The 14,133-nt window shown below is 33.7% G+C and overlaps 1 protein-coding gene across 1 annotated transcript in view; it reads right to left on the reverse strand.

Annotated features, from left to right (window-relative positions):
- Positions 1-14,133, reverse strand: part of LOC138698411 (pyruvate dehydrogenase protein X component-like) — a 36,418-nt gene that overhangs the window by 6,960 nt on the left and 15,325 nt on the right. Inside the window, exons 4-8 of the mRNA XM_069824293.1 lie at positions 12,252-12,433; positions 11,625-11,809; positions 9,737-9,888; positions 6,238-6,398; positions 1,303-1,479 (exon numbers count right to left, since the gene is read on the reverse strand). Of these exons, the coding sequence (XP_069680394.1) occupies positions 1,303-1,479; positions 6,238-6,398; positions 9,737-9,888; positions 11,625-11,809; positions 12,252-12,433 (857 nt within the window). The remainder of the gene's footprint in view (positions 1-1,302; positions 1,480-6,237; positions 6,399-9,736; positions 9,889-11,624; positions 11,810-12,251; positions 12,434-14,133) is intronic.

Raw genomic sequence — 14,133 nt, forward strand, 5'->3', positions numbered from 1 at the left:
AAATCTGTGCACGATGGGTTCCACGGCAACTGAGTGACCAACATAAAACTCAGAGAATGGCCTCAGCATTGACATTCTTGATGAAATATCACACAGATGGAGACGCCTTTCTTGATCAAATTGTGACTGGTGATGAGACCTGGGTGTCTCACAACACCCCAGAGACCAAGCGCCAATCACGTCAGTGGCATCATCCCTCATCACCCAAGAAACCGAGAAAATTCAAACAGACTCTCTCAACACAAAAAGTCATGGCTACTGTCTTTTGGGATCGCAAAGGTGTTCTTTTGCTGGATTTCATGCCAAAAGGCACTACGATCAATGCAAATCGTTATTGTGAGACTTTACGAAAACTACGGCGAGCCATCCAAAACAAGAGGCGAGGAATGCTTTCGAAAGGAGTTGTGCTTCTTCACGACAACGCCCGCCCACACACTGCTGCTTCAACTCGAGAATTGCTGGATCAATTCGGTTGGGAAATCTTTGATCATCCGGCCTATAGTCCAGACCTTGCTCCACTAAGCTGAAAGACTTTCTGGGTGGTACGCATTTTGGAAGTGATGAGTTGAAGACAGTGAACACCTGGCTTAATGAACTGGCGGCAGAGGAGTATAACACGGGAATTCTAAAGCTAGTGAACAGATATGACAAATGTTTAAATGTAGGTGGTGATTATGTAGAGAAGTAAAGGAAGCTTCAGTTATGTAACAGACTTTTTTTCAAATAAATATATATTTTTTTAATTATTACAACAAAACGGTCGTTATTTCCTGGATCCCCTTCGTAGATATTGTTAGTTTTGAGAACTGTTGACCACTTAGTTCGCCAGAGACTATCCAGGGTAGATCCACGATGCACTCGTAACGAATAAAGATGATAATGAAGTAATTTAATATGTCATAGGGGAACTGGAGTACCCAGAGAAAATGCCTGTGTTGCCTTGACTACAGGTTGTGCACACAAGTCATAAATTCAGTGAGACTCAACTAAGATTTGAACCTGGGCCCTCTGGCTTATAACCCCAGTGCATTAGCAATGAGCCATTGTGAGTTACAATGATTTTATATGTGGGAAAATTTTAATTTTTACTTATTGTTCAAGTGTTTCAGAAGTACTGGTACTGTGGTTCCTATTCAGACCCAGGTCTGCCAATTGTTGATTCCTGTTCTAGACTTTAAGTCTGTTAGTTTACCAAGAGAGCTAGCCTGTCTCCTTTTATGTGTAGAAATATTTTACAAAATTTACTCCTATTAATATCATGTTCGAAACCATATGCTTTATAATAAAAATTATACTGCATACCTCTTCTCCCTTATAAAGGGCATTCACTTGAGGACATTGTTGAAGAGCTATTGCTACTGCCTTGATCACAAAATCGTTCACTGACACCTTGACTCCATCCTCTTTCAGTTGTTTCCTTAATGCTAGTAGTTTATCAATAGTGCAGTCTGTTACACCATATGCATGTGGTATGGTCGTCTGTAAAATAAGAGAACATCAATATAATGTAACACATAAATTAAGAAGTTTAATATACTGCCATCTTTCCACTGTCCAACCCCGAGTTTACTGCAGTTTAAAGAGTTTTTTTTTTTTGTAATCACACAATATGTTTTCTCTGTTTCCTACTTTGCAGTCCCATGAATACATTGAAACATTAAATCCACTCTTCACATTCCATTTCTGCTACCATTCACTGTTACAGCAAATGCTGCATATTTTGGTACAATTCAAATAATAACTTCTGGATGACCAAAAATCAAAACAACTGTTGGTTTAATTTTGAAAATGGCATCATATTTAAGATATATATTTATATTAATTTGTACTCTCAATAAGATATTAATAAGAACCAAGACATATGTGAGATACATTCTGATTGACTGGGGTCAGAAATCATTACCTATCTTAAACACATATAAGTAACTACCAAATATTTTCTCTTGGTAAAAAAGAAAGAGAATTCAATATCCAATACAATGGCCAACACCTTCCTAGGACTTATGAATCCAAATATCTTGGAGTTATTTTCGATAGTAAGTTAACATGGAGTAACCATTTGAAATACATTTCTGAAAAAGCTCGTAAAAGATTCTCCCTTCTAAAAAGACTAGCAGGAAAGAAATGGGGATGCTCTAGGAATACTTTGAACACTACATACAAAATGTTTATACAGCCAGTGCTGACATACTGTGGAGAAATTTTAATTACTTCACCTTTCATAAACGAAATAGAATATGTTCAAAACCAAGCTCTCAGACTCATTACTGGTGGAATCAAAACAACTCCAATAGATTTTATGAGATTCCTCACTAATATTAACAGCATCAAAATGACAATAGAAGAAAAAGCACTGATTCAATATGAAAAACTTACTAGATTACCAGGAAACAATTGACATTCATACAGTCCTCTTGTAGATTGAAAACTCAAAAAAGTTTCATATCCATTGTTCAAGAATTAAAACATAAAATCAATATCCCGAATTTAAAAGAAAACCTACAAATTAAACCAAACCCTTTAACTCTATTAAATATGGAATATAATCTAAATTTAACAGAAGAAATACTGAAATCAGAAGTAAACACTGAAATACTAAAACAATTGTCTATAGAGACAATTAATATTAGATATCCTCCACAAAACTGGCTTCATTTATACACTGACGGATCCTTGATCTCCAGAGAACAAGGTGCCGGTGCAGATGTTACGTGCTGTCTCTTCTCACTTTATAGATCTCTTGGGTATGGAACAACAAGTTTTGATGGAGAAATCATTGCAATAAGTGAAAGTCTCAGGAATCTTCTATTTCACATCAATAAATTTAAGAATGCAGTTATATTGTCAAGATTCCAAAGCAGCTATTCTATCAATAGTCTCTAAACACACACCTTCATCTCAAAGAGCAGAAATAACAAAATGCTCTCTCAATTAATATCACTCAATAAAAGAATTGTATTCCAATGGATACCATCCCACTGTGGAATCCTGGGAAACGAGAATGCGGATGCTTTAGCAAAGAAGGGCAGCACTGCTACTTACAGACCTGTTACTAAATCTACACATTACTCTGTGAAAAGATTTATTAAATCTACATACTTAGACTTCAACAAACAAAATTTGATAACACAATCCCAAGGGAAAAAATGGAACTCTCTGCATCAAAATCCACAGTTAATTCCCGATTTACCACGAAAATCATCTGTAGCTGCATTTAGATTGGCAACAGGCCATGATTGTTTGGCCAAACACCTGCATAGAATTGGAATATATCAGTCCCCTAACTGTCCATTGTGCAACTCAAACCAAGAAATGGATTCGGAACACCTCAAAATCTGTGCTTCATTGGCTGGTCATGATAATATCTTTGAAAAATATTGGAGTGCAAGAGGTCAAATGACTTTATTGTCAAATGCCTGGCATTAGAAAACAACAACAACATATTTGCTATCACTCTCACGAGTAGATATTTTAGCGTACAATGTTGACACTAAACAGGGCATCATTGTGGACCTCACGATACGTTTTGAAGTAGAATGTCATCAGTCAGCAGAGGTCCACCTTGAGAAGAAGTTGATCTATGAATCTACAGACTATTTCAAGCTGAAATATGCCTTAATTCACGTTGAGGTATTCGGCTTGCTCATAGGTGCTCGAGAGATTATACCGGCTTTTTTCGAAGAATTTCAACGGCAGTTTGCTCTGCCAACATCTCTGAGGGATGACATTGTGATAATTGTGTTAAAAGAAATCCTGCCAAATCCTAATTAATCACATGGTGCTACATTAATAGCAATTGTAATTTTTCACGCCCTTTTCTTTGTTTCCCTTCTTTAAAATTTAATATCTATGTTTACATATGTATAATAATTTTTTTTGAGGATATACTGAGTCCGGGCAGTTTACTATTATATTATATTGCATCATGAAATTCTTTTCTTATTGGACAGATCTTGATTCAGGTCATAATGTTACCACAATCTAGTATATACAGTCATGAAGCTCAATACATAGTAAATATGCATCCATAGATAGTTGCTAACCACTAGGGTTGCTACTATCACATCATTACAGACAATATGAAATAGTACCTGCACAGTCTATTGTTCCTAGTACCCTCATAAACTCAAGCTTCGTGACTGTATATACTAGACTGTGATGTTACTACCACATTAAGCCATGGTTACTATGGGAACGAAATTCTTTGCTTCAGAAAAACACTGCAGGACAATATTTCGAAACCCTATAAATAATTTTTTATAGCTTCTTAATAAGTACATTGCCTTAGGTTTAGATCTGAGAAGTTTGGATCTAATGGTGAGCATCTTGTACACTCCTAATAAGTAACAAAACTAAGATTTTTAAATGACAAATATTTCTCTTGAATGTAATATTTACTATCACATTCGACAGTTTTCTTTTCTGTCCAAGTATTTAATTTCAACATTCCTCATGTCACTGCACAATTATAAGGTACTGTATTAATGGACAGCTTTTGTATCTTAAGTACTTGTATTAATTACAATTTAGGCAAATAATAATACTAATAATAATAATAATAATAATAATAATAATAATAATAATATTTAGGTTATAATTTGACATATTTACCTGTTACTGATATATCTGAAAATATTTATCATTTTAATGGAGCCTTAAGAACCATCAACCAGGTTTTCACAACCACGAAAACCCAAAAACATACCAAGTTAAAAGCATATAAAGTTCTAGCAAGACATGTCCTCATGTATGGTAGCAAGGCCTGGACTGTCTGAAACTCAGATGTTCAACGCCTAACAACTGCGGAAATGAGATTTCTAAGGAGGACTGCCGGCTACAACTTGCTTGACCACAAAAGGAATGAACTAATTACAAAAGAATTGAAAATTACACCTATTTATGAATATCTCAACCACTATAGACAAAAATAGCTTAACCATGTCAATAGGATGGACCGTTCCAGACTCCCAAGACAAATTCTCCACTATATACCACATGGAAGACGATCTTTGGGATGCCCCCTGAAAAGATGGACGGAGACCGTAACAGGCTACTAGGCCTAATACCTGCAAGGACGATGATGATGATACTACAGACGAATTTGTCAAAAATAAAACGCAATCACATACTTTTGCTTTTAATGTGTACTATAATGTGAACAACATCACACACAATTCTTTTATGGAATGATGATGCTAGCTATCTATTGAGAAAGAAAACACCTATGTCAGAAAGAAGTACACAAGTATTATACCTTACACTGAAAACTATTTTGAAAGAATGAAACAAAATACTAAATTAGAATTTAAAACAATGTCGATATAAAACACTACAAAACTACAGGACACTTTAAAACAGCATTAAAGAAAACTGTAGAGAAATAATAGTAACAACTAACTACCTACATAACTGACTTGATAACATCATATAATTACAAAATCTGCATTACAAATTAACCACACTTCACCAGTACAATAACACTAACACAAGAATTACAGTAAAATCCCTCATAACCGGCACCAAAATAACTGGCAATACCAAAACAACGGCACTTTTGGTTGGGTCAAAAAAAAAATGTTTAATTCTGTCATATTGCCACAGTCTGGGCCGTCAGTTTTGCCACATTAGAAAGTCTGCACGAACTTTCGTTTTCAGTGAATATTTGAACCTAAAATTAGTGCATTATTTGTGTTGTGTGATGTGTTTTAATAAGGAAAATTCACACAGTTGTTACGTTTTTTCAGTTATGAGCAAGTAATAGAGAAATAAGCTTCACATGGCTGCAGTTTCAACATATGGCACCATGAAATACGAACTTTTTTTTTGTATACATCAGTATTTATTCAATTATCCGGCAAAATCTCGTATTCGGAACTAGCCTGGTCCCTTTGGTGCCAGATAAGAGGGATTCTATTTATAAAGAAATACTTCCTTTAATGTTCAGCAATAAAGCCAGTACAAACAATAGTGGCAATTTCTATCTTTCTGCACCTCATAAAATTTATTTACAATTTAATTGAATAGGAAAAGAAAAACATCTATGAAGAGAGTATCTTCAAATTAGTATGCTGACATAAAAGGTACCTGCAATGATTGTGTTGACAAGCAGATAACATATGCAGAATATAACAGCAATAAAAAAATAAATATTTTTTGTTTAGTTATTGCATTAGCCACATGGTACTTACTTTCTGGATGCATTATTATTATTTACGTAAGGGGAATAAGTGTACAAACCTTGGATTCTGTAAGCCTCTTCGCTATTGTTCTTCTTATTCCAGATACTTCTATGTCTGTATATTCAGCCCCTTCTTGTCTCCGTACAGCTGGTTTTGGTGGTTTTGACGTTGCAACTGCTGCAGGTTTCGCTGCAGCTTTCGACACAGCTGGTGGAGCAACTATGCAGTAAGAAGCATGCAAAATATTCATGCACTTGTCACCGTACAGCGCTTACTGTTGAGTTTTTAAAACTTGCTGTTCTATCTTGACAATGAATCCAGGAACAAGACTACTAAAACTATTTTCAACGTATCTTTAGGGGACTATTTATATTTCCTTAAATGAGGGTTTATCAAAGGCGAGTTTTCACTTAATGTAAGCAAGCAAGGGTTGAGAGTAGAAACTTAAGTGCTTAACTGCATTATACACAAATATTCTTAATAACATTAAATTTACTAACAGCATAAACTTTTGAAAAAAAAAAAAAAAAAAAAACATGATATTTTTAGAAATTCATAACATATTTTTAAATAGTGTAGTTAAAATTACAACACAATAACATTTCTACAAGCTTACTTTTAATTAACATAACAATGCATAATATCGATCACAATTGTTTGGAATAGTTTCGAAATTTCATTAAAATAGCTTGTGTATTGCAAATCCATTCAAATGTACGCTAGGATGGGTTGGGGTAATTTGGGTATAAAAACCTTTTATCCATGACCATAACGAAAAACACACCTTTACTAAATACTTTTGCGTTTGTAAAGTAGGCTTTTATTCAACATTACTTTATTCCACTAGTGAGATAAAGACTTTACCTCACAGTTTGAACTTTATCTCACAGTTCATTAGTATTTTCCTAGTACCCGGGCACACACGTATACTTTTCCATTGAACCCAAGAAGTTAATATATTAGTTACTAGATGTCACTACCTCTACTTCTTTATTACCATTTCTTAAATATACATACACTCAATCTCCTCTTTTCTCTATCTACTACGTCGTAATTTGTGCATTGCATCCATATATAATATGCATTTTTTTTTAATTTGTAATAATTTACCTTTTGGGACGTGAGGAGACTTGAACCTGCGTAGTTGGGTTTATAGGATTTTATAATAACACGCGTTAGTCAACTGAGCTAAACAGACACGATGACTAAGTAAGTTTTAATATTCCTCTTAAGTTTACAGAAGTGAAATGTGAAATTATTTTAATCGCATTAGTCCCGTGAACACTTCTAAATAATCCCTGAAACTTCAAAAAGATGAAAATACACATTTAAAATGAAAAAATATATATTAAAATTATATAATTAATTATAATTTGTTATGTATCCAACGCCTTAGATACCATTCTTCACTAATCATGGCCTCCTACATCATAACCTACCTAGTATACATAACAATTCTAAAATCCATGCCATGATATGTGATTATATGAGGACTTATTGTCAACATATTTTCTTTTATAAAACAGAATTTTTCGTTATGGTCATGGATAAAATTACGTATGGTACTTGTGAGCATGATCTTTATTGCGCTCGTGTAATTTAAGCACTTGGCTGACACCTCGTGCTTAAATCTTTCCACTCGCGCAATAAATTTGCACTTACCTCGAAAGTACCATAAATAGCTATTTTAAGTTGAGAGACCCAAAGCTGTTGCTGTGATAACATTTTCCAGTCAGTTTTTTATATGTTAGTACTGTAACCTTCTACAATGATTCTATTGCATTTTAAAGTATGTTGACCTCTTCATATCCAAATAATAACCCTAAGTTTAACTATTTCAATTTACCCCATGGATGGGGAAATTTGGGTACTGTATATTATTGAAGTAAAACATGCTTCAAAGTCCTTATAAAATGAAATTATCCTAACCATAGGTTAGTGTATGTATCCTAGAATAGAATGCAGAGGTTAGGTAGGCATTTAAAAATTTTAATTAGGCCTAACAAGATAAAAAATTTCAGCCAATACTTAAGTTCCTGATAAGGCTTATTTAATACACTTAAAATATTTCCCATTAAAATCAGGGACAGAAATACTTCAGATATTTATTTGTCTTTCACCAATCCACAATTTGTATATGTGGCATGATCTGGAACGAAAACTAGATTAGTTACCAATTAACCTGTAATTATACCCAAATTACCCCACGTTTGTAAATTGTAATTTATTGACAAACTATTAATGATATACTACTAAATTTATTAAAAGCAATGTGTAATGTACATATGCATGAATTTGGTTACTATATCTCAGTTGGATTCCCAACAATATTGCTTTGAATGTGATGAGTCATTTCACAGACTAGTAAATGTGAGACTGCCTGTGAAACTCCACCATAAGTCGGCAAATATCACTTTTCTGTTTTTTACTGTATTCGAAAGAGGAGAAAATGCTGAACATTTTTAACAAAAAATTATGTTTCTACGACAAAAATTACATTTATTTTATTGAATTCTGAAAATTTTACTTTTAAAATAGGCATTTTGAGTAAATTGCATTTAAAGTCGAACTTACAAAATTGGATGCTAATATAACATATTTCAACATCATTAGCATCCTTGGAGCTGTATTTTATATGTAGTTCATGAAATAATCTAACAGATCTCAAAATCGATTTTTTTGTTCTCATTTGTTTTATTTTGCTCTACTGAAAAATTATGTCTGCCGACTTAAGGTGGGGTTTTCCAAGCAGTCTCACAAATAAGAAACAGTTTTTTTTACCCGCTAATATCAGTGTGATCAAGACAAATTTTTAACACTCCATGATAGGCAATTGTGATATAGACAATAAATTAAACAGACATGTGTTTGAAGATTAGGTAAAGTTTTATTCAATAAATTGCAACTTATATCCAAATTAACTCACTATACCCAAATTATCCCAATCGCACCTATTCCTGAAAAGTGGGATTATCTGTCAGGTGGGATTTCTTGAAAGTGAGAATTAATCACACTGCTTCTATGGTAGTTCTGCTGAAACTTTCGAAATAATTCTTCAAAAACGGGAATTAAAATGGAACAAGATTTTACTGTATAATACAATATTAAAATGTTTGCCGAATGCAATGTGATCAGATTTCCATAATGAAGACCAGATTTAAAATATTATCAAGTGGAGGGTAGTACTGATGTACAATATCGTTGGAAAGGTTTTCTTGAACTACTCCCACTTGTACTATGTCACAGATATCCTCATTATCATTAAGAAAAAGTAATCAATCCTGCAGCCCAATACAATGTCTAATCTGTTTGTTTACTATGTTTAGGCCTGTTATATGCATGCTATTATCTTTCCTGTACTTAATTTTCCCCTCATTTCTCTTTTGTGGTCTGTTTTTCTTTTCACTCAATATGTTTATTATGCTTTGTCCAATGAGACAATCCCGTCATTGGGAAAGCTGAAAGAGTGTCTTTCAATGTGTTAGCACATACGGCATCATACCTGACCTACTACTTTAATTTCATGCATATTTAAAAAAATAAAAGAATAAAATTACCTTCCTTCGGTGATTTTGGTTTTAGTTTATTGTCTGAGATATGCTTGATTACATCTCCTTTCAGCACTCTTCCTTTACGACCAGTACCAGTAATCTGACCAGAATGAAGATGGTATTGCTCTAGTAGCATGCGAACAGCTGGCCCAAAATTCCTAAACATATTTATTTATTCAAATGGCATGAACATAATAAAACTGTCATACATTCATTCTACTTCTAGCTTCCCAATATCTACTACTGTCTTATTCCTAAACATATAATGATTTCGTACATTCAGTAATTTTCTATTAGGTGCGCCATTAGCCGAATATCTTGAGCAGTGGTGACCAACTCGTACTCTTCACTGCACATGAGCAGTATGTGAGAGCAGATCGTTTCAATGTAATGCTAATGTTGCTCTTTTTTGCTAGTGAAGGCAATGTTCATGCATACAGTGATTTCTAAGAGCAGCTGAGTTGGTCACCACTGCACTGAAGCATAGTCTTTTTATGCTGGCAACCCAAGTTCAAATACTGGTGGGTCCAACTAGAATTTATGATGAACATAGATGTTGTTTGGTAATAGGGTTTCACAGAGTACTCCTGTTTCCCCTACAGAAAATCTATCATTGCTCAATATTATTAATCATCATCATAATACGGTGCTGTGCAATTCGCCTTCCCTGTTGCACCATGTCTACGAGAGGCTAGAAGAACTACAGCTTTGGCATGTTGCCTACAGATGTGGGTGCTTGGGTGAATACTGGAAGTCAAGTACCATCATTAGATTTTAAAAAGAATAATTTTCTAGTTATGTATTAATTGGATATGTATAAAGAAAAAAGGTCGTATAAAATAATAATAATAATAATAATAATAATAATAATAATAATAATAATAATAATAATAATAATAATAATAATAATAACAATAATAATAATAATAAAAGGTAAAGGTATCCCCGTAACATGCTATGAAGGCACTTGGGAAGCATGGAGGTAAAGCCCCATGCTTTCCATGACCACGGCACTAGAATGAGGTGGTGTGGTCGGCACCATGCTCTGACCACCTTTTACCCCTGGGAAAGACCCAATACTCAATTTTATAGGACGCTGAGTGAACCTCAGGGCCGTTCTGAAAGTTTGGCAATGAGAAAAAATCCTATCACCACCTGGGATCGAACCCCAGACCTTCCAGTCCGTAGCCAGCTGCTCTACCAACTGAGTTACCCAGCCACATAATAATAATAATAATAATAATAATAATAATAATAATAATAATAATAATAATAATAATAATAATAATAATAATAATTATTATTATTATTATTATTATTATTATTATTATTATTTTTAGTAAGTTATTTTACTTCGCTGTATCAACATCTCAGGTTATTTAGCGTCTAAATGAACTGAAGATGGTAATGCCGGTGACATGAGTCCGGGGTCCAGCCCGATAGTTACTCAGCATTTGCTCGTATTGGGTTGAGGGAAAACCCTGGAAAAAACCCCAACCAGGTAACTTGCCCCGACTGGAAATCGAATCTGGGCTACCTGGTTTCACAGCCATATGCGCTAGCTGTTACTCCACAGGTGTGGACATTATTATTATTATTATTATTATTATTATTATTTCTGTTACAGGGATTACAAACAAGTCTGGAAAAAGAGTATGATATGTATGTGTGTATGTGTATGTGAGTGTGTGCACATACACAGGGAACTACATCACCATCACTTTCTATTGTTATTGTCTATGCAGTAAACAAAATAACATCACCACTTTTCGTTACTGATTTTCGTGTAAAAAAAAAGAACACACATGCACACGCGCACGCACACACACACACAGATATATATATATATATATATATATATATATATGAAGAAAAAATCTGAGGTATAACTCACTCTAGTTTAATATGTGGTGCAGGTGAGGGAATAGCTGCAGCACTTGGCGCAGATGGAGGTGATGCTGCAGCAGCTGGTGGTGCTCCAGATGAAGTAGGAATTTCAACATTTTTCCAATCTTCTCCCTCTGCCACCATGAGTGCTATTACAGTTCCTACTTTCACGTCTTTCACATCTTCTCGGACCTAGTATGGCGACAGTTACTCTTATACTCTTAATTACAGGAAACACTTCAAAATATATACATTACTGATTAATTTCATCTCAAAAACTTCTGCCATAGCAAAAAAAGCTACGAACTTTTGCATCTACCCAATATAATGTATTATCACTCATCGAAATTACTTGTCCACTGAAAATAAATTCAAATTCTGTTCCCTTACAGGAATAGACTTATAACAGGTCCAATAATTATTATTGTTGTAATCAGAATTATAAGATTAGAGTGATTGTTACATAAAAATTAAAGATGCTAGGAAAGTTATTTGCATAATGATTCTGATTTGCTTTTACTCATAGAAAACACTCCTAAAATATGTAGCTCATTTTAAAAAGTTGTAAATACAGTTTTAAAAAATTCATAAAAAGAAATCTATTTTAATGACAGCATAAACAAGCAAGGCCTACCAAGATTTTAGCAAGTACACCTTCTTCTTCTGTCTCAAACGAAACAACGGCCTTATCCGTTTGTATATCACAAAGCACATCACCAGGGGCAACTGGATCTCCCTCATTTTTCAACCATTTTACAATAGTGCCTTCTGACATTGTCGGAGACAGTGATGGCATTTTCAACTCTTGGCCAACAACTACAAGTAAAGCAAGCATAACAAAAACATGCATTGTAAATTCAACACAATATTCTCAACCTTAATAGCTACTACAAACCACAAAGCGAATTTAAAATACGACTATTACATACAAAAAGCTTTTTGTAACCTAATTGGATCCAAAACATTACAATACATTACATACAAGTTCATAAATACTTTTTACTTACAAATTTCACATTAATGAAATGATTCTGACAATGAAGCCATTTTTATTAACAACAAAAATTAAAAAGAAAATTTGTCCATGCATTTTATATCCATCTGATATTTAGTTTCCAATTAGGGATGCCAGAAGTCCCAATTTTGACAGAATTTTCCGATATTTGAATGTTTTATTGCACAGTTTCCCGTTTCCTGATTTCAAGTTCAATTTTCCCTCTTTTTGTACTTCATTTCTATTTTCATTTTAATTTACTTATGAACTATTTTTAATTCAAGATTTCCATCGGTATTTCATGAAACAAATTACTATTTCTCAAACTCTTTGCCTTAGATTCTCTCCAGAGTTCATATCCTCAATAACTGGTCCCTTTATTGAGAACTGATTACTCGAATCCAATCAAAGCATGTTATAACAATCAATAGATCTGTGCTTGATTCATAGCAACACCCGCTGCCTACATCATTCGTTGAAAGATTAGTGTAGTGTTCTGTCTTTGCTTAAGATATGTAAAACTTAAAAGAGCCAACAAGTCTCATATTATAATCTATCAAAGAAATTTGGACAGTACCTGGTGTAATGCAATTTTACGTAAGTGCTAAATTGATGTTTTCTGTTGTAATAACTGTTAAAAAAAAGTTATTTTTCACAAAAATAAATTAAGTACTTAAAAATAAAGGAAATATAGGGCTATGAAATAGTCAATAATTCCACATGTCGATTTCTCGACTTTTCGGCTAAGAAAGCTACTTGCGAAATTCATCTGACAACCCTAATTCTAACTGAACTGTGAATATCGATACAATAACTTCAAGAACCTTATTATTACGAGAGCCAGGATTTATATGTGCACAAGTTAATGCTTTTACTCGGTATAGTCTATAAACATACAAACCATATCCCCACCTCTTGTAAATGCCATTCAGTATTTCACTCGGTACAGTTAACAACATTAATGGTCTTCACCACTTACAAGTTAGTGTACGGTTTACAAATATGAACTCTCCAATCCTTGTGACTCAATTCTCTACTTTGGAGTCTTGTGAACCAGACTCAAAAACTTTCCTAACACATATCACCTCCACTCTAGTACATCCAGTGCTATTCCTAACTTTTAGTACACATAAATACAGACTCTCAGACTCTAGTTATTACTAAGATTTACTGTGACGAGAAAAATTAGGATTCGAAATAATTATAAAAAGAGAGGATACTAGCATAAAAACATAAATAAATGATCCAAAGTGAACAGGCATGCCTGGAGCGAGCACATAACAAAAAACAGGATATTTCAAGATGGAAAAAGTATTAGAAAACATCCAAAATTATGGAAATATTAATTTCAATTGAATTATCAAGTGAATAGCTAGGCAGAGAAGAAAAGAAGAAAAACACAGAAAGAAAAGAGGAACAAGAGAAAGAAAGAAGAAAGAAAGAATAGGAGAGAAGAGTAAAAGATAATGAAGAAAAGAGGGAGGTGAAACAAATGTAAAATTTGAGAAAATTTATGTTTTGT

The sequence above is a fragment of the Periplaneta americana genome, chromosome 4, assembly GCF_040183065.1.
Source record: "Periplaneta americana isolate PAMFEO1 chromosome 4, P.americana_PAMFEO1_priV1, whole genome shotgun sequence".
NCBI classification, from domain to species: domain Eukaryota; kingdom Metazoa; phylum Arthropoda; class Insecta; order Blattodea; family Blattidae; genus Periplaneta; species Periplaneta americana.